The sequence below is a fragment of the Acanthisitta chloris genome, unplaced genomic scaffold (genome assembly GCF_000695815.1).
Source record: "Acanthisitta chloris isolate BGI_N310 unplaced genomic scaffold, ASM69581v1 scaffold33550, whole genome shotgun sequence".
Lineage (NCBI taxonomy): Eukaryota > Metazoa > Chordata > Aves > Passeriformes > Acanthisittidae > Acanthisitta > Acanthisitta chloris.
The window spans coordinates 15,471-35,790 of record NW_008650480.1 but is presented as its reverse complement, the minus strand read 5'-3'; the positions used below and the strand labels follow the sequence as shown (position 1 = coordinate 35,790).

At 39.1% G+C, this 20,320-nt stretch overlaps 1 protein-coding gene across 1 annotated transcript in view; it reads left to right on the top strand.

Moving 5' to 3' along the window:
- Positions 1–7,060: 7,060 nt before the first annotated feature.
- LOC103812231 (excitatory amino acid transporter 3-like) overlaps positions 7,061–20,320 on the top strand; it is a gene marked incomplete at its 3' end in the record, with an annotated part of 28,196 nt that continues 14,936 nt past the window's right edge. The window contains exon 1 of the mRNA XM_009085244.1: positions 7,061–7,214. Coding sequence (XP_009083492.1) covers positions 7,061–7,214 — 154 coding nt within the window. The remainder of the gene's footprint in view (positions 7,215–20,320) is intronic.

Here is a 20,320-nt window from a genome sequence, read left to right as displayed (position 1 = left end):
CTGCTTTCCAGCAGATCGACACTCCCCTCTCAACTTTGTGTCACCTGGAAACTTGCTGATGGTGCACTCAATCCCCTCATCCAAATCATCAGTAAAGATATTGAAGAGCACTGGGCTCAGCACTGACCCTTGGGGAACACCACTAGTCCTTTGTGTGTGTTCCATTTTGAGTTCACTTTTCCTGAAACCGTAAGGAGTTTCACACGGTGTTCCCCAGCAGAAGAGGTGCTTTAATCAGGGCACATCCTAATTCATGTACGTTGTATAGCTGCTGGGAAAGACCTGTCATTTTCCCCAGATTACCTAATTTATGGCATAGTCTTGATATTGTGCTGTTTATTATGTTACAGTTGTAAGTACGGTACTTAACTTCACAAATCTAATGAGTCAATGAGTTTGTTGAAAAGCTGTGAAAGAAACAAATTGCATCTCTGATACAACTGAATTTATTTTAACAGAGTTAAGGACTGACCACGGAATGAATTCTTCACAGCACCTTTCTGTATTTTTTCTTTATGTTATGAGCTTTATCTTCCTTTAGGTAGGTTCTGTACAGCAGTTCTAGCTAGCCAAAGCACAATTGTAAAGTTATTCTTCTTCCTTCAGCTGTATATTTTTATCTTGGCTTTCTCACATAGAATTTACCTCTGCATACCAAAAATATTTGGATGATACATACACATGTAATTCATCTACAGTATGTTTAGAGAAATGAGATGAAAGCAAGAGTCCAGTAGGAGTTAGGCAATCAAGCTCGTTAGCCATCTGCACATTGATGTTCTGGGAGAGCACTGGCTCAGTGTTCAGCACATAGGCACGTAACGGCCACTATTGCCCTTTACTTACTGAATGAGCTAACTTACTGCAAGTGATTAGACTGAGCGTGAGAGGAGTCCTATGTAGGGCTGCATAGCAGAGAGGCCACCCTGTGTTATCAGTGACTGGTACAGGGTGCTTTGTGTTATCAGCCTTGCTACAGGCTTTCACAGCACAGAAAGTAGCAGGAGTTAAGTGGGTTTGCTGGTTGCGTAGCCTTCACACCTGCTCTGAGTGAAGGGTGTAAGCCCACGCTGAAGAAGCTTGTTTTTTCCCCTCTGGCCAGCACTCTACCTTGCCTTCATTCTTGAAGGATCATCACGGGGAGTCATTATCTACCCAAACTTTCCTCGGTGCAGTCAGGCGACACTGTGTTATTTGTGAGAAGGAATTTACAACTGCTGCACCCCCATAGGTTAATCAGAGGGAGGATCAGAGGGTCTCACCATGGCAGAAGAATGAGCACGTCTTCCTCTAATACACTGATATTAAATATTCTTAGATAGACCAAGATCTGACTTGGAAACTTTCTTCTGGAAGATTTCTGACAAAAGTTTTCTTCGCATGTCTTTGTAAGCCAGCTGGTAGTCTGGGCAGCACCAGCATCCAGATAATTGAAATCAGTTGCCGCGCAATTATACCCGAGTCCCTAAATCCTGCCTCCGTAGTTGCCTGCAGTTTTCTAATCTTCTTTGTTTCAATCAGCATCACTATGTTTATTGGAAGGCACATTGTCAAGTAGAGTGTAAAACAGCAAAATGCATAACATTAAAAAGTATTAAAAATAATGCCAAGAGAGCTGAATTAATAAGATAAAATAATACATTTATAAGTATTATCATAAGTAATATATTCTTATATACCCTCTAGTTTACTGTTCTTTAGTTGGCACAGTGTATATGTTTGTAGCTAAGAGATACCAGTGATAACAAAAACTTTATGGTGAGACCAGACACAAAATATTATAAAATGTTACTAATGGACTCAGACTGTATCAGAAACTGCAAAAATCTTGCCTGCCTGTGCTGCAATTTGACATGTTTATATAGAATGTTTTATATTGTGTTTCAAATCAAGTGAAACTTTGTTTGTTAGTCTCTTCAGTTCCATGAATCATCTGCTGTAAAGATAATCCAATTGAGACCCACCAATATGATAGCAGTAATTGTATTTTAGTCTGTCACATGTAGAGCATATCATGGTAAATTATGAAGAGCTTAATCACTTGGTTGATAGCACAATCCATGTTGCTACAGTACAATTAAATAATGCTAAGTTTGAACCATGTGTCATCTTTTCTTCATTCCATGCCATATCAAAGCAAAATTCCTGTAACTCCCCCAGTGTCTATCAGCATCAGCCAGAATCACTAACTCTGATCCAGTGAAAGGGAGTTTCCACATTCTGGAATTACACAAAAACAAGAACCACAACTTTTTTTTTATAGAGATACACAATGCGTTTCAGAACATACAGTTTTACAAAACAGATTGTTTTTTTGCAGAAATACGTGCTGGATTTCTTACTGTATTTGTGGTTCATTGCTAAGGATCATTCCTATAATGACACAAGTCTAAGTTGGAGAAGATGTGCTGTTTCCCTGGTGTCATGCACAGTGATGGACTGAGAACTCTTTGCTGATTAACCCTCTGCATCCCAGACCAGAGTTCTCATCCATGAGTGCAAATGACATGTTAGGGAGTCCTTTGTTAGATAGCAGTTTTATCTGGTTTATATTCTTTTTCAGTTAGACATACGATCAGGTGTGTTTATGTATAGACTTTTCTACCTGTGAGTGAAGGTAAAGAAAGTAGAGATGTATTCTGTCATGTCATCTTGTTACCAAAGATGTAATCGGGTTCTGAAGGGTGTCTAACCCACAATGGTAGTGATGTAAAGCAAGTTAAGTACAGTCATGTCATACTGCATGTCCTGAACAGACTCAGGTACTCAGAGGTTCTGAGTTTTCAGATTCAATATCTGAACTGTGTTGACCCCACATAATTATAGCAAAAAGGCTTCAGGATTTAGCCATCACTTCCTGAAAAATTGTAAATGGTCTCCACATTTGGTTGCACAGGTGGCTGCAGAGTGGACAGGCACATTTTTACAAGTTTATTAATAGTTTATAGAACAATCTGACACACTTGCCATGCACGCTAGTATAGCTGAGCCCAGAGATTATGGAATTTGTTCGAACAGAATGTGTGGTTTTGTTCTTACTCATTTCCAAATCTGTGTCATGAACTGCAGCACAGTCCACGGACAAAGATGTAGCCCTGTAGTTGTTCCCATACGAATAATTTAGCTTTTTCCTTAGGCAGAATTTTGGAAAGAACAGCAATATGCAAAAAGACACTCTAGATGAAGGGCAGATTGTGATAAATGACTGTTCACCAGATACCCAAATGTCACAGAACTAGCTTTGCAGATATGCAAACCCCTCAACATAATGGTCTCCCAAGACACATTTTACCTAATTTCTGCAGTGCACTCACTTCATGCACACACACAAGCTGAACTGGTTCTGCCACCTTATTGCACACAGCCTTAATCTCCAATGTCCTGGAGGGCCTCAGGCTTGGCAGATGTGACACATCAAGTGCTACATACAGTGTAGCCAGTTGCAGGTGCTAACTAACCCCTTGAAGCACTTTTTGCTCCTATTTCCCTGGATAGCAACAAAAAACCAGTTCATCCCATACAGAGGAAGCATGTATTCCCTCCGGCTTTTTAGACTTGGGCTCCTGAGACTCCCTGAAAGATGGGTGCCGATGGATTTCTCTTGGTATGCTCATTTTCAGTGATTTTCTTCTGTTTTTCTTCTGTGTTAGTGGCTGCTGGGAGGGAAAATGTAGACACCATGCTATACAGCATGTGCTGTACTGTGCACAGTTGCAAGGATATATTTGTCTTAGAAAATTAAATGGAAGACATGGGATTGTACATTTTATTCCACCATCATTCTTCACATCTGCTCAGTATTGCAGAAATCTGGACCTTAAGCAATATGTGTCATTGACCTGTAAGTAGAGGATTGCTCTTATGGTAAAAATTATAATCTAGTTTAGCCATGTGGACAAGAAGGAAAATCAAGGGGAGGGTATGGAAAAGAAATAAAGACTGTTTATTGTGGACAAGAAAAAAGTGGAGTGGTTGAAACCAAGGAAAGATGAAGAGGGCAAACAGGAAAAGAGATGTTTTGCTCTTCAAAAAAAGTAGATTAGTCTGTAAGTGGGAGAAAATAAATTAAAAGAAAGAAGCCTAATATATAGAAGAGGCTTTGCCTACTATAATGTGTTTTGTGGTTATTAGAAGTAATTGCATGTTTTAGTTTCAGGAATGATGGCGTATCAGTAGCATTCATGTAGAGAAATTAAGATTTTATTAGACTTTAATCTATACTTGCTTAGGGCTGCTATAAATCAATGTGATGTTAAAAGCAGTGGTGACCATGTGAGGTATGTTTACGCTGGGCCACGCTTCTCTCTCTGTGTTATAATTCCTAGAAAAACATTTCCAGCTGAATTTGGCTATTAAGATGAGAGGCAAAAAGATCTACATACATCCATTTCCAGTACATAACCAAATATACTCTGCTAAATCTTGTTGCTGCTTCTCAATCCTGCTGCAGAATAACATTTCGTGTATTTCCATGATAAATTCAATTAGCATATACTAGACACTAGCTGCAATTAAAAGGGAGCTGCATTTTACTGTAATTTGGCATGCAACAGAAGTTAATATGGATATAAGTGCTCTGTCTGGTAAATAAATTGCATGAACAAGGCAGTGAGAGCAATAATGTAATTTCAAAAGATTGTTGGAATGAGGAACTCTCTTCTCAGCTATTGACACTAGATAAATAATATCCTTACCAAAAAAGACCTCAAACACAAAACAGATATAAATATGTCCATGCAAAAGCTTAAGGAAACCCTGCTAAAATTTTGAGAGCGCATGGAAAGTTTTTGTAGCGAAATCTAAAGAAGTGAAAAAGAGAACTCTGAAGAATGAAAACAAGGGTGAATCTTTCTACGTGCTAACAATCCTGCTGACTATACAATGATCAAATTTCTAGCTGGTCAAATATGACAGTCACCACCTAGACTGAGAGGCATATGGTTAGAACATGTCCTAATCACACCTGCGCAGCGTAAAGTGGCATTACACAGCTTCCCATAAATATGCAGTCTAGTCTTGCTGCAGTTTAAGCATATGCCTACCCTAAGTCATGTGAATAGTCCGAAGACATAGATTACCTGTATGGTTAGAATCTCAGCTATTTACTCTGGTGCTTTCAGGATGAAAGTCTTAGCAACTAACTTCAATACATGTAGCCACTTTATAAATGGAATTTTATCTTGCTTGGGCTTATCTTAAAGTGCAGAGTAATTATTTTCAACACATAATTCAGTCACTAGATTAGAAGTAGAGATCATTGTATCTTATCATTCACTGATCAAGTCCATTTGCATAATATTGCAAATATCTTCAAGGCTATTAAGATTCAAGATTGTTCCAAGGAATTTAAACTGTCCGTGTTCACTGGCACAGATTACACCTAAATCAGAAATCTTAATAGCAGCCCATTTACATGGAAGGTTAGCTTGTTCATTTTATGTCTCTTTACAGGAAAGACTTGGTAGGAGTTTATAATCTGCCTTAATTTTCTTTTAGCTTGATTTTTCAGGTGCAGATAGAGCAAAGATGGTTCATTATCTTTTTGTTCTCATAGGGGCAAGTGTGGTAACAGTAGTTATGTCAACTGACATCCAGATGCTGTGTGAACTAGCACAAACCACAGCCATGGTGAATCTTTAAAGAGTTTTTTTGCAAAACCCCTTATTTTCTAGAAGAGAATGTCACTGAGCTTTCATGTTTAGTAGAGAATTGGATATGGGATATTTGTTTCCTCTGTATTGATAGTATGGACCAGTTTTCCATGGATTTGCCTCTGGTTTGGAGCCTGCTGGCACTGTCTGCCTCCACAACTTCTATCAGTTAAAATAACTAATGTATCCTGTAAGCCTGTTTAGTCAAACTTTACACCAGCTTCCTGAACAACATCTGACTCAAGTGCCTTGTACACTATCAAGAATAAAACTGGGGAAGTGGTGCGTTTGGCTAGGACACTAGCAGCTTTCCTGGGCCCCTGCAAGTGTGTATGAGCCACTGGGCTGATAAAGGTAGACTGGTAGCCCCTTCTTCTGCTGTTGTTACAATTCTGCTGCAAAATACATACCACTAATGTCACCAAGGTACCAGGGGGTGTAAATAATTCCATAAATTTCATTCATATGAGTAAGACTTTGCAGCACTCAGTGTGTAATGAAAGGTTCTGACTTGCTCTGTCTCTGACTGGATCCAGTTAGAAATTGGATCTCTTGATAAGCAGTTATTATTCAGGACTGAAGCATTACAAAGTTTGTATGTGAAACAGCATTTCATGTGCTTTCTAAACACTGATGAACACATTTCGTATACCAGTGATTTTAATTTGAAGGTCATGTTGAAATGGAAAATAAAGGTATTGGCTGTCAAACTGAAGAATTTTGTCTTTTGGCATGTGATTTATTTTCTTTTGGTAGAACTCTTACCTGTGATTTGTCTCAGAAGCTAGAAGTATCTGATAAATCATTTAATCCAAAGATCAAAGGAAGTACAAAGGTGCCAGGTTAAATCACTGATTAAGCTTACAGTCTGGTATTTGTAGGTCAGTTATGTAGTGGAATGATTGTGAAAAATGCAGAGTATATTTTTGTTGATCGATTTCCTGGAAGTTATTAAATTATTTTAGTGACTGCAGTCATGCTATTTTCTAATTATGTAGAGCAGCAATTACTGAAAGTGTTGCTGCTGGGTACACTTATTTTCACCAATACAGATCATCCAGAGTATTTATATCACTGTCTGTCTTTAGTGTTTGGTAGTTTTTATATATTCTATGATTTTTTTTAAATGTCAGTTCTGGGTCTTCTAGAACTAGCAAAGGCAGGTAAAAAGTCACTGATCACATTTTTCTGAAGACGTACCTAAAGATATCCTTCAAATCAGAATTGTATGTGTTGCTGCTTTGCTTATCATTAATATATGGAATAGAAAAGGAAAGGCTGATTTGCTTTAGAAGTTCCACCACAGCTGCCAAAATGTGTCTATTGCTCGCTCTTTTTATTTTAGTGTTTTCTTATTTTTCCTCCTTTGTCTCAACTATAAGTTATGTCTAACTCGTGTCACATTTTTTATGTCCCTTTTAGGTATTGGACTTGGTGTGCTGGTACGGGAATATGGAAAACTCTCTAACTTGGATAAATTCTACTTTTCCTTTCCTGGGGAAGTGCTGATGAGAATGCTCAAACTCATCATTCTGCCGTTAATAATATCAAGTATGATCACAGGTATGACTGGAAATGTATCATTAGCTGATGAGATTGTCATTGTGGATTAGCTTTATTTCTAAAAGAAATGACCTCTAGAAACAATTGGATGGAACTCTATAATGAGAAAAATAGGTTGCATACATTTAAATTAAATTTTTTTTCTCTATATAACGAGAATGGATTTGGAAGGATTAGCACTATTATCTGGTAATAATGTGATAAACAGCTGTAAGATAATAAGTTTGTGTGTTTATAGGTTCTTGTATCTCTTTCTCCCTGTTTTCAGGAGTGGGTTAAACAGTTGCAAATTGCAAGCCCAAAGCTGCAACAGACTTAACTGTTCTAAGTAGTCTCACGTTGCCATGTCACAAGAAAGGGAGGGCTGATATCATAGCTTACTGTCATAAAAAGAGGAGATTCCTGACCTACACTTGCCTGGTTTCTACAAACTCCCATGGGGTACCTTGCATGAGCTTTGGCATTTGCTGAATGCTTCTGTGAGTACATTCAATTCACTGACCTGACAGAAATAAATTAGAGGGCAAAAAACTCTGCTTGGTTCAGAGGAGTTTTGGGGAAGTACAAGAGAGTGGAGAGGGAGACTGTGTGGCTGGGAAGGGGTTATGGAAAGAAAAACAAAGCTTTCATCTCTTGGGAGAAGCAAGCAAGCTGATGGCCGGAACCCTGGCATGGCATGCTAGACTTTGATAACAGCATATGCAGTAGGAAAGATTTGGTGGAGAAAGCCCAAAGCAAAGAGACAGAACTGAATGTCAAATAGCCTTTCTCTAAAAATAATTATTTTTTCAAAAAAAAGAAAGTCAAGCAAATTTGTCTGTTCTTTAAGTCTTTGCTGAGGGTACAAGGGTTGGGACTATTTTCCTTTAGCTTACTATCATGAATTAAGACACATTGGTCATTATATTGTCCCCTTTCATCTCCACAAAGCCTCTATTTTGGGAAAGTATTCATGTCCAGGTGTTTGTTGATTGGTTGGATGTTAATGAAAATGCATTCAGATGTTTGACTACAGAAAAAGAGAGCATGTTGTGATCAGAAAATGAAAAGGGAATTTTGGTCATGCTGTGAAAGTGTTTTCAAGAATAGGATATAGAATACAAGCTCTCGATCTCCTAAAAGTTCATGGCCAAAAATAATCACTAATTTCACTAAATCGGAACACCCCGAAGTGGTCCTGTGACAGGAAGATCTTAAGGGAAGCTGCCAATCCCTTTCAGACATATGTGTAGTGCAGGGTGACAGGAACCCAGTGTTAGAATTGAAATGGAGAATGTCAAGAGCTGCAAGATCCAGAAAGGAAAGCTGCCAAAGACAGAATGAGAAATGATGGCACAAAATAGTCAAGGGTTGTGTCTAAAGAAACAATGGGAGATTAAACCCTTGTTAGTATGTAAAGGAGAGGGGAATTTTAATCTGTGACAGGAGATCCAGGACAAGCTGCGAAGATAAGACTAATACATTTATTTTTTGAACAAGCTTGTATTTGTTAGTGAAATTGGGCCTGTGTCTTCAGAAATAAACTGTATCATTAGGATAACTATGAAATGAATTATTTGTTAAATGTATCCCTGTCTAGCACTTGCAAGGGCAAACAAGAATCATCCTGTTAAAAATATTATGCTCTTAATGTTTAACAGTATGAATAAACTACATTTGTAACTACTAACACAAGCTTGGATTTTAAAGATCGCAGATTACAGGAGATCAATTCATATGCAGACATGAGAATGAGATGCTCTGATTCTGACTTTGGCATATCCAACTTCCATGCAAAATAAGGATATATTTTTCCTCCATTAGGTTTTTAGGCAAGAAAAAGGAAGTAAGATTGATAAAGAACAGAAGTTACTTCAAGAGAGTATGTAGGGCTTTGCTGCTGCTGAAGAGAGAAGCACTAGCTGCCTGTGTGCAAGTAATGCTGAAATATGTGGCAACCAAATGAACCAGGCATGTCTGTGCATGATGGTTTTCACTGTTCACCTGCTTCCGTCCTCATGACGTTGATGAGTCATTTTGCCTCTTAAAAGAGACGCATTAAGCTTCCCAGCATCAGAAATGCACATTTTAATTGGTTAAGTATATAAGAGTATAATCACAAACACACTCTTTTTTCCCCTCTTTCACACCGAGACATGCAGAATGGTTGAGGTTGGGAGTGACTTCTTGAAACAATCTAGTTCAATCCCCCTGCTCAAGCAAGGTCAGATAGAGCAGGTTACCCTAGACCATGCCCAGTCAGGTTTTGAAGATCTTCAAGCATGGGATCTCCACAGCTTCTTGGGGCAACATGTTTGATTAGCCTCACAGGAAAGCAGTGCTTTCCCGTTCAGATGAAATGTGATGGTTTTTCATTTTTGCCTATTGTCTCATGTCTTGTCTCTGGGCACCACTGGTAAGACCCTGACTTTGTACTCATTCCCACCCATCAACAGCTTATACAATGAATAAGATCCCTCTGAGTCTTCTCCAAATTAAACAGTCTTAATCACTTCATCATCTTTGTGGCCCTTCACTGGACTCACTCCAATAAGTTCATCTCTTTCTTGTACTGGGGAACCCAGAACTAGATACAGTTCGGAGTGTGGCCTCACATATGTTGTGTTTAGAGAGATCACATCCCTCTGCATGTTGGCAGTGTTTGTCATAGTACTGCCCATGATGTTGTTGGCCACCTTTGCTATGAGGTGTTGCTATCTTATGGTCAACTTGTTGTCTATCAGGACCCTCAGGTCCTTGTTTGCAGAGCTATGCTCTGGCCTGTCTGCCTCCACCATGTACTGGTGCCCTACATTATTTCTGCCCAGATGTAGAGCTCTGCATTTCTTTTGTTGATCATTTCTCTCAGACAAATTCTCCAGCCCCTCTAGGTACCTCTGAATGACAATATAATAATCTCATGTATCAGCCCCTCCTCCCGGCTTAGTATCATAGAATCACAGAATGGTTTGGGTTGGAAATAATCTGTAAGCTCGCCTAGCTTCTCCAACCCCTGCCATGGACAGGGTCACCTTGCACTACACCTGCTTGCTCAAAGCCCTGTACTACCTGGCCTTGGACACTTACAGGGATGGGGCAAACACAGCTTCTTGAGGCAACCTGTTCCAGTGTCTCACCAACCTCACAGTAAAGAATTTCTTCCCAATATCTTATTTTCATTTTAAAGCCCTTGTCCTAGCACTAGATGCCCTTGTCAGAAGTCCCTCTCCATCTCTTATAGGCCCCTTTAGGTGCTGGAGAGCTGATACAAGGTCTCCCTGCAACCTTCACTTCTCCAAGTTGAACAGGCCTCTAAACTTAGGGAGGAGTGCTCTGCTCCATCATCAGGTCAGTGATAGAATGTTAAAGAGTACTGGCCTCAGTATTGACCCAGTACACTAGCACTGACTTGTCTCCAGCCAACTTGTGCTGATGGTCACAGCCTTCCAGACCTGCCCATTCAACCAGGTTTCGATTCACCTCACTGCACAATTATCCAACCAGTACTTTGTTAGTTGTTCTGTGTGGTTGTTATGGGAGACAGTGTCAAAAAACATACTAAAGTCAAGATAGACCAATCATCACTTCGCAGTTCTGAATTTTAGCACCAAAACAAAATTCACACTTTGAAAAATTACTGTAAGAACAGGACAAGGAGGGGAATGAAAAATGTAAGGAATATTCAGGATGTGTCTTCAGCTGTGTTTGTAAATGAGACAGGTGCCTCTCTGTTAGCAGCAAGGTCACACATCTTTCTGCATTTGGCCGTACCTTTCCTGGAATGAAACAAAAAGTGTTTTCCTTCAAAATAACCTCATTATTATTGCCTAAATGTAGATAGCACCACAACCTGCATGCCTGCATGTCAGTTTTTGGTGGGACCAGATGTGTTCTGAGCATGTCCACCTCATTGGGATTTGCATATTATTCAGACCCCTCTAGTGCCTGTATCTGATGATCACAGCTGTCAGACATGTGTACATGTTCACATGCTCAGTGGTAGACATTTAGGGCCCCAACACATACAAAGCTGCTGCAGTAAAACCAATGACAACACATCAGCTGGTCCTGAATGACTATCTTTTTAGTTCACAAGTTAAAGGGATGCTCCTTAGCTCACCATGAGAGAAACTTAAACAATAAATCCTATTATTGTGTCTTTGCTGCAGGCTAAGCATGTGCACCAGAGACAATTGCAGTGGCTCCTTTGGCACTTAACTCTAACCAGACCATGGTGCTGGGTCCAAAGGCATCTAGGAAGTTTTGATGCCTCTTTTAAATGTGTGTCATGTCAAAATACTGGATTTCGGTTACTAGTAACATTTTTTCACAAGAATCATAAAGGCATTTTTGAAAATACAGTCTATAGTTTTATTTTTTTAGAATTAGAATGTCTTAGTGTCATATCCTGAAAAGCATTGACTTACGCTTTTGAGACAGTGAGCACAAATGCATGTCCTGTGACTAGATCTGAGTCTTTTGGGCATAATGATGGAATCCAAGTCCACAGCAAATGCAGTGGAGTCGGGACTCACTCCTTGAGATTCAAGGATTTTCTGCAGAAGTTAAACTATTAGTAATTCTAACTTGTTGGAGGAAATTCCATCTTAGTGAAAAACTCTCACTGATTTCTTCAATTAGATCAGGAGCACAGTTCCTACTTCTATTTAGAGCTCTAGAGCAAGAGCACCCTTCCTTCTGTCTATTTGCGGATTGAAACAGCAAAACTCTCCATCTGGTTAAGAGGAGGCCTTTGTAGGATGTGGTTTTCATTCACAAACCCAATCCTGAGTGTTAAAGAGGAAAAGCATTGTTTACATACTTACGTTGTGCACGAATTGCAATTTGTGGAATTTCTCCACTGACCTACCTGGAAACTGAACTGTAGCCTAGTAAAAAAGTGGCATAAGCACTAAGCATTTATTTGTTTAAAAAAAAATGCAAAAGTATAGTTAATAGGTCCTTGCTTTGGGGATGGAATAGTCTGAGTAGCGTGATGCTCTTTTAAATTATTCTTAGTGTGCCTCAGAGCCAAGTTTTAATTGTTCTTCTCTTCTCATAATTATTTTAATGGTTGGCAGATGTAAATTTAATTTACTCTGCCCTGAAAACCCACCTCTGATAATTCAGGTCAAAATATATAGCTCTTTTGGATCCTGTTTTGCTGGGTGGATGGGGTCAGTACAAAATACATGTACACTGAGGTAAAAGAAAATAAGCTTACTTGTAATTTGCTTGTCAAAGCAGCCCAAGCAGGGTGATACACTTAACAGTATAGTGCACTTAATCATTGATTTAAGGTACCAAAATATTAAACAAGGTGAATAAGCAAGTCAATGCGCCTGATCATTATTACAAAGAATTAATGATAGTGATTGAAATAGGTATAACACCAATTGCCTTAACACTTTACCATCATCCAGATCCACAGTCACTGGGGAGCCCCAGTCACGGTGAGGATTTGGGGAATCCCTCCTGGCTATTGGGAAATCCTGTGCAGTGTGTCCACTTGTAGGTGAGCTCTCCAAAGTCACTGCGACTGGGGTCCAGCTTTTACACACTTTAACAAACAACACTATAAATCTTTACATGACAATATGTGTGATACTTGGTTTCATATCCTTGTATTGGTCAGACTTTGGACCTGGCTAGGGTCCATGTTCTGGGCAATAAAAGCCTATCATCTTTTATTCTGTGTTCACGTTCTTTATTTTACTTTATAGTTGGTTAATCCACTATTAACACAGCAATCAGGTTTATTATCACGCACCTTGCATGCGAATTTTGAGCTGCCTGCTACTGTAGTATTCATGAGAGTTCACACGAAGGTCAGCTCTGGCTCAGGCCTTCACAACAGGCCTTAGCATTGCCATAACATATCTTGATGAGATTTCTATCCCTCGATTTAGCTACCAGTACACTAATGCGTCATTCACATGAAGGAATTATTTGTATTTTCTGTCTCCTGCTTTAGTGGCTTGGGAAAATTGAAAATAAAAATCAAAAGCCTAGAGTGTTACTCAAGATCATTGCTATGACATCAGAACTACAGCTGTACTGAGTAATACTCCACACCCTAAATCCACTTCTTTGAAGTAATTCTCTAAAAGAAGAAATTATAAGACAAAGAAAAAAATTTATTTTTAGGTGCCCTGTAGGGAGAAAGAATCTAGAGGAATCTCTTCTGTGTTTCATGGGAGTTTTGAGACTTAAATCTAATAATTGAGAGTACTTAAAAACATACAAAATGCCTTTGAAAACCTTTGAAATTCACAACCCTAATTTCATTCAGAGAATGAAAATTCTCTGGAATTGTGCAGTGCATTTTCTTATACGTCTGCCTACTGAGCATACTAGTCCTCTTTAGTCACTTTCAGCCTTCTTTTTCATGTGGTGGGATTCGCACAGTATGTAATGGTAGGAAATGTTTGCAAATTTGTTTTCTATCTGAATCACAGCATAACTTAGGCTGGAGACAGCTTAATAAACTTAAAGATTCCTGAACAGTTGTTCCCCTGTACTTGGGTACAAGCTGGGGAAACTTATGTGCCCAGCCTGAAGCTGACTAATCCACACAAAGTGGCCTTCTTTCCTGCAGTTAAGTTCCATTTTAGTGTCTGGTGTCAGAAGATCTGGTTCTTAACACAACACCCCCAAATATCCAGATGCTACTGGAATGCCATGACTCTGCTTCCCATCTCTCTTCAATCAGTCATTCTTGCAGGGGGTTATTTCATATTGCCTCTCTCACTGATTTTCAAACTAGAAGCCATGGATCTTGATGTGGCATATTATAGCATAGTGGGTTCATGGCAGATCTCAATACTGATGACATGAGTTTGTCAGCTATTCAACATCTGTTTTAAGTTCTACAATAATATCTTCCTAATTCCTTCTTTCTTCCCTGACAAAATATTAATAAAGCTTCTTCTTGTGTTTCTGACTTTCCCTGCACTTGCAGCTTCAAACAGGCTAGAACAAAGACTTGTGAGTTTCCTGGGTTCTGAATTTGTGCAGGGTCAGCTATGGGAAGCAACAAAGTTCCTTAAAGCAATTGATGAGGCATTTGCAGGTGCACACAGCGTACCTCAGGAGAAGTGAAAAAAAAAAGAGTGATCACTGACCTTTCTGAAGGGAGCTATATTTGCCTTATAAATGCAATGTCTGTATTGCTGGGGTTCTGGTGAAACCACTAGGTTTCCATGACTATAGAAGTAAACTCTTGTTTTACGTCAAGGCCTGCTTTGGTTACGGCCTCAGTGCTATCTGAAGCATCATGCCAGTTCCACCTTTCCCAGTACCAACTATCCACTTCTTGCTCAGAGTACTGAGGTAATGATTCCACCATAAATCTGGCTTATTCTGACAGCTGTGTGAGAGAGAATATCCAAATGAATCACCTGAACCATGTGCCTTTTCCCATTTGCAGAGACCATTTTTTCCCTGTGTAAAGAGGATGCTGAATTGTGGCTGATGGATGGGTGTCTTGAATAGGTACAAAACGGGAGACAAAAGTGCTGGAATACAATGAGAAAAAATGGAAACTATTAATCAATTCTTCCTATTTCTCATGTTTGGATTCAAAAATTACAACAGTTCAGATTTGAATAACCTTTTTTCCCCCCCATTATGCTAGAAATTTAAGTTAAAACACACTGTGAATGTGCCTATCCACGTGAATACACCTGCCAGTTCCCTTGTATATGAAACATACACAGATTTATATTACTGTAAAGGAGCACAGACAAGAAAATGGCAGAACAAATCTGTTTTTTTTCCTATAATGCAGAGCTTCCAAAGCCGTTTTCCTTTGATATCACCATTCCTGGGATGACAGCTGCCTGAGCAGTTTCCATTTCTGCTAGTCCAAGAAGCACAGCTATTGGGAGACCTGCTGTCACTGGGGCCCTGTACATGACCAGCACACACACTAGTTCCCAGTCCTTGGGAAATCTCTGGTCTAGCTGAACATACTTGGACTGTCTTTCAAAACAACTGCATGTTCTTGTATGCTTTTCTATGTTTCTTAAGCCAAAAGAACTACCGACAAAATCAGGTCTGTTATATAATATTAGTAAACTAGTTATCTGGGCTCAGGCAGGAGACTCAACTTGTTCCTCTGTATCATGTACACTGTGTGAAGGACAAAAAATGTTACATTACTATTAATGAGTTTTTTCTTCAGTTGTACTGAGGGGTGCTGGAGGTCCTGTCCTCACTGTCCATGTGCAGTCATTGAGGCAAGCAGACCTGCAGAGTCATGGGCTATTAATGGACAAGGCTTTGGGCCCATCCTCTTCAGATTGCTTCTGTCACAGTCATCTACTCCTTTCCCATCAGTATCAGTTGACCTTGTGCAACTGGGACAGCCCCTACATTATTTAAGGTTATAAATTATAGTAATAAAACTTTGAAGTGCACTTCTGGTTCATAGAGCATGATTACCACTAGCTCTCAAGGGCAAAGAGCCCCAACGCAACAGCCATTCTGTGATATCAGCAGACACTGCCTCTTGTCCCATCCACATCACCCTGGGTACAGCTGGTGGCACTGCTGTGGATGGGTTTGAAGTCTGTTAGTGTCTTTTGCTCTTCTGTGGTGGAGCTCAGGATGTAAACAACAGTTCCACTATATTAACCAGATGTTGAATATTAACTATCTTATTTTTTACTCCATTTCTCTGTGTGTGGATATCACAATTGATTAAAAATATAGTGTCATGCTGGAGTTTTCTTTTTAATAGCTTGGAAGCTAAACCTTGTTCACCTATGCATTTTACTACCAGTAATTTTGAAGTAATTCAAGTATTTTCAGTACAGCAGGTTTTCACTCCGTATGTTTCACTGGCAGCAGTGCTGAGGCTATATTTCTGCTACATCCGTGAACGGAATCCGTTTTCTGTTACCAATCTTGTTTGCCTGTTCATCTTGGCAGATTGATGTGTCATCTTCTGTCCTTACAAGCTTTTATTGTGTTCCAACCAAGGAACATCATCTCTCCTGAAAAGGCATTAACTTGAGATTATATAACCTCTAAGACCTTTCTAGAGGAAAAATTAAAATTTTCCTGCAAGTGTTGCTGTTTGCTAATATGATGGATTGGAAGGCAGTGCTAATACTTGCTTTCTATGCATGTCTTCAATAAGCTCTCTAGTGCTGCAGTGTTGATTGTCCCAACTGTCTAGAAGGTAGCACAACAGTCCCTTAGCAAACTGACATCCAGGGTCAGAAATTTTTTGTTAGATCTTACTTGAAATTCCTTCCATTTTATATTGATTTCATCCTTTTCATTGCCATAAGCTATTAATCTCCCTTTATTTGCTCCCTTTCTATCTGGTATTTAGAAAGGTTCATTACAACTACATGTGCAACCCCATCTGAAATGATCCAGGACATCTCCTTTCAGTATTTGGACAGTTCTTTATAACTATTGTTGCATTCTAGACTTAAGTCTGTTGAGGTATTTTTAAATAATCTTTTTGAATGCCTCTTCAGACTTAAAAGACAGATATTTAGCATTCTAATCCAATGGTATCCTCACTAGATCATGTTAGTAGGAATTGAGAATTTTCTGATTAAAATTTTTTGGTGATATTTAAGTAGCACAAAGGGATGCTTATGCATTATCTGCATTCATCTATCTCTTTCCCAATCTCTCCCTCCCACTGCCCCCCCGCCATGTGCTGTTTTTTTCATTTGTAAGACATTCTTCTGTTGCATTTACACAACAGTACTAGCAGAATAACAATTGTTTGTTCCAAAAGAGAGAGATTAGTTCAATTTCTATCAAGTCTATTGGAAACATAATTGCTGCAAGCTGCCATAGAAATCCTTTTCCTTTACAGTAACAATAAAATTTGAATAGACAGGATAACTGCTGTTACAGAAAGACTGGCAGAATAGGAATGGAACACTTCTAGTAACAAACACTAAAGGTATTGGTAGTGGATCATCAAAAATCTCATATCATAGTATGTTTGCGGCTTCCATTTGCCATAGCTTTTTCATTACCTGATCTTCTCAGCCAATAACTGTCATCCTAGTGAGACTTAGCTGTAGAGGTCATTCAGTTAGCTAGTGGAAGACTAGATACAAGGTCATTCAGAGCCCCTGACACAGTAAACAGGAGGAAAAATTAAAATTATAAGATGCATATCAAATGATACATATTTGAGAATGATCTACAGGTAGTAAGAGCAGCGTCAGAGTCTTTTGTCTCAGGCAAATAGTAAAGTCCTGTATAATAAAATCATTCTGCCTGAAGTCCTGAATGTGTGTGGTATTTCAGTAGATAGTTGTGAATTTATTTGGTCCTGACAGTCTTGTTCATACACGAGGAATGTGTATTGCATTGCATTGCATTCTGTAAAGAATTCCACAGAGCAACAGGAAAAAGAGCAAAAGGTTCACCATTCAGCTCTTGGAAGGAAGCAACAGTAATACCTGTTGAACCTAATTTGGAAACTTAAATTTCAGGGAGAATATGAAGTGACCTTTCAGGAGATTAATCACAGTCAGGGTAAACTTGTACTACAAACTCATGCAACTTGATGAGCAGACTGAGAGAGAAAAGGCTCAGTCTGAAATGGGAAGATGGGAAAATCACAGGTAAGTCAAAGGCAGCTTCAGTAAAGCATAGGCTCTGAATTCACCAGTTCTACAGTGATTTTCCCAACTGCAGTTATTGTCTGAAGTGTATACAGTGGTGTTTTCCTTTCAAAAAGTGAGCATAGGCCAAGGACAAAAGGAAATAATGGGCCAAGGACAAAAGGACAGAGGACAACTGGCTTTGATATCCTTCCTTCTCAACGTTTTCAGAAACCGTGAGAAAAGCATTCTTCTGAATTCATGTTTGTACTGTCCCAAATTCATAGGACAGCAGAGGACCTTTCCCTGATGTACAAAGGAAACTTTCCTGCTTGTATCTATCACCCAACAACAAAATTTACATGCAAATACGATGAAATCTAGTCTTAGATGTGTGAGTTTCCTTCCTTTCCTGGCAGTAGCTGATTAGAAGTGGCATAGCTTATGGAACAAAAATGCAAATTTGGATTCTGAGATACATAAAAGAATTTTTTAAAAAAGCAATATGCTTGCTACAGATGTCAACACTGGAGCTGCTCATTCTTCAAGTAAAAAATCATGTATCTCTTCTGAAGAAACAAGTCAAATACTGGTTTAGTATTGATAGTATTTCCCATTGCAAATAGAAGGAAAGTATGGTGGGGTTGTACCACAGTCAGATGCAGTTGAAATTTTGATACTGCTTGTGTCTTAAATTAGAAACACTTTCAGCTCCATCTTTGAAAGCCAAGGAACTTCACGCATTTCAGGCAGCTATCCATTTATCAAGGGCACTGTGTCAGCACTGCTCGGTTCTTTTTTTTCCCCAGTATTTTTCTAAGAGTAAATCTTACCTTTTTACAACACATAACTTAATGTACCCCTGCCAGTAAAGTAACACTACCTTTTTTCTATAAAACATTGTGGTCTCCTTAGAAGGATTGCCCACTGAAATTCTCCATATGAATTGTAAGATTCTCCTTTGCTTTTCTATTTTCACATGTCCATTGCAATATTTCGTAAAACATTTTTACTGGCCTGAATGTCCATCAGTCATATCACTTCTATTACCTAGTGACTGCTTATTGCAGCCAGAAGAGCCAAGATGGATGTGAAGAATTAAAACATGTAAACCTGGGAGAAGTCAAGAATTATTTTGTGATTCCTCTAGTATCTGCAGAAATTCCTCAATGAAAGCAGTTAGACTAATGGCAGTTTGAATCACTTTTAGAACAGCATTTTGCCCTTGAATCAACATCATAGTCACAGATGAGGAGGTGTGAAAATCATACTGTTACACCCTTCAGGAACTTCTGTTGTTATATTTTTGTTACAATAGGGAATTAGGTATCAGAACCCTGAGAGAATTGCACACAGCTGATGTGCTCCATACTTGAATTATTTCTCCTCAGAAATGCAGTTAGTTCCTAAAACTAATTGATAATGTCACCATGTGGCTGGCAGTTGTGTGGACTTGGAAGGCCCTTGAGTCAGACTCTTCCCTCTGTCCCTGAGTCACGCTTAAGGAGAACAGACTGCCAACAGTACTAAGAGCTGGCTAAGTGGCATTGATCCTTGTACAGAGAAAACTAACATCGTGATCATTAAGTGTAGCACTGTTGGCTAAAGGAGTTAAACAGCCTAACGTTTTACTGATTACACGTAATGATCAATGTGTCATGCAGTGATGAGATGGTGGAAGAAACAGATCCTGTCACCTTGCAGTAGTTTTCAGAAGCTTTGCGAACAGCTGCAGGAGATGTACTTGATGATGACACTGAAATTTGTATAGCTGCAGAAAAAAGCACCGAGTTGTCTAGGTACGATTGTTGCTGCTGAACAGTGTCAATCACAGCACCAAATTGTAGATGTAGCCTCTCATAATGTATTATTGGAAAAGAGCACCTGGAAGCATAAATCTGTGTGCACATTTGCACATATTCCACTCAGTAGAATGGTATGACAAACTCTAAGGATGTAGGTGTTATCTCCTAGGGAACTAATAAAATAATAAGCACTGGAAGTCAGAAGATAGCTGTGATTGTTTCCAGTCCTTAATGGAACCATTTCCACTCCCAGATCTCACAGGACCACAGGATTGATCTCACAGAAGCATGGTGAACAGCTCCGGAATTACAATGTTACACTTCCAGCCAAAGCCATTTGGCCATTTGTACCTGGGTGTTTGTACAGGCCTCCAAAGTGAATACACTTTGTCTTCAGTGTCTACTGGTAAAAAATTCTGGAACACCACGTTTTATATTTAGGCTCAGTTTTGTTTAAATCAGACTATTCCCGTAGGTATAGTAGCTTTATGCAGTAGTATTTCAGTGAAGCAGTTTTAAATATATGCAACAAAAAAAGATAAAGACATTTTAGAGGTACTTCAAGGGTTGCAGATGACTAATGGTGCTATGAAGTCTTAAAGGGACTTTTGGTTTGATGCACTTAACCAGATGGGGTTCTAAAGTTAAAGCTGGAGAAGCTACATGTCTTTAACTTTGGTAATACGACATATTCCATGTGCCAAAATCAGTAGTTGAACACAACACAGGATTAAAC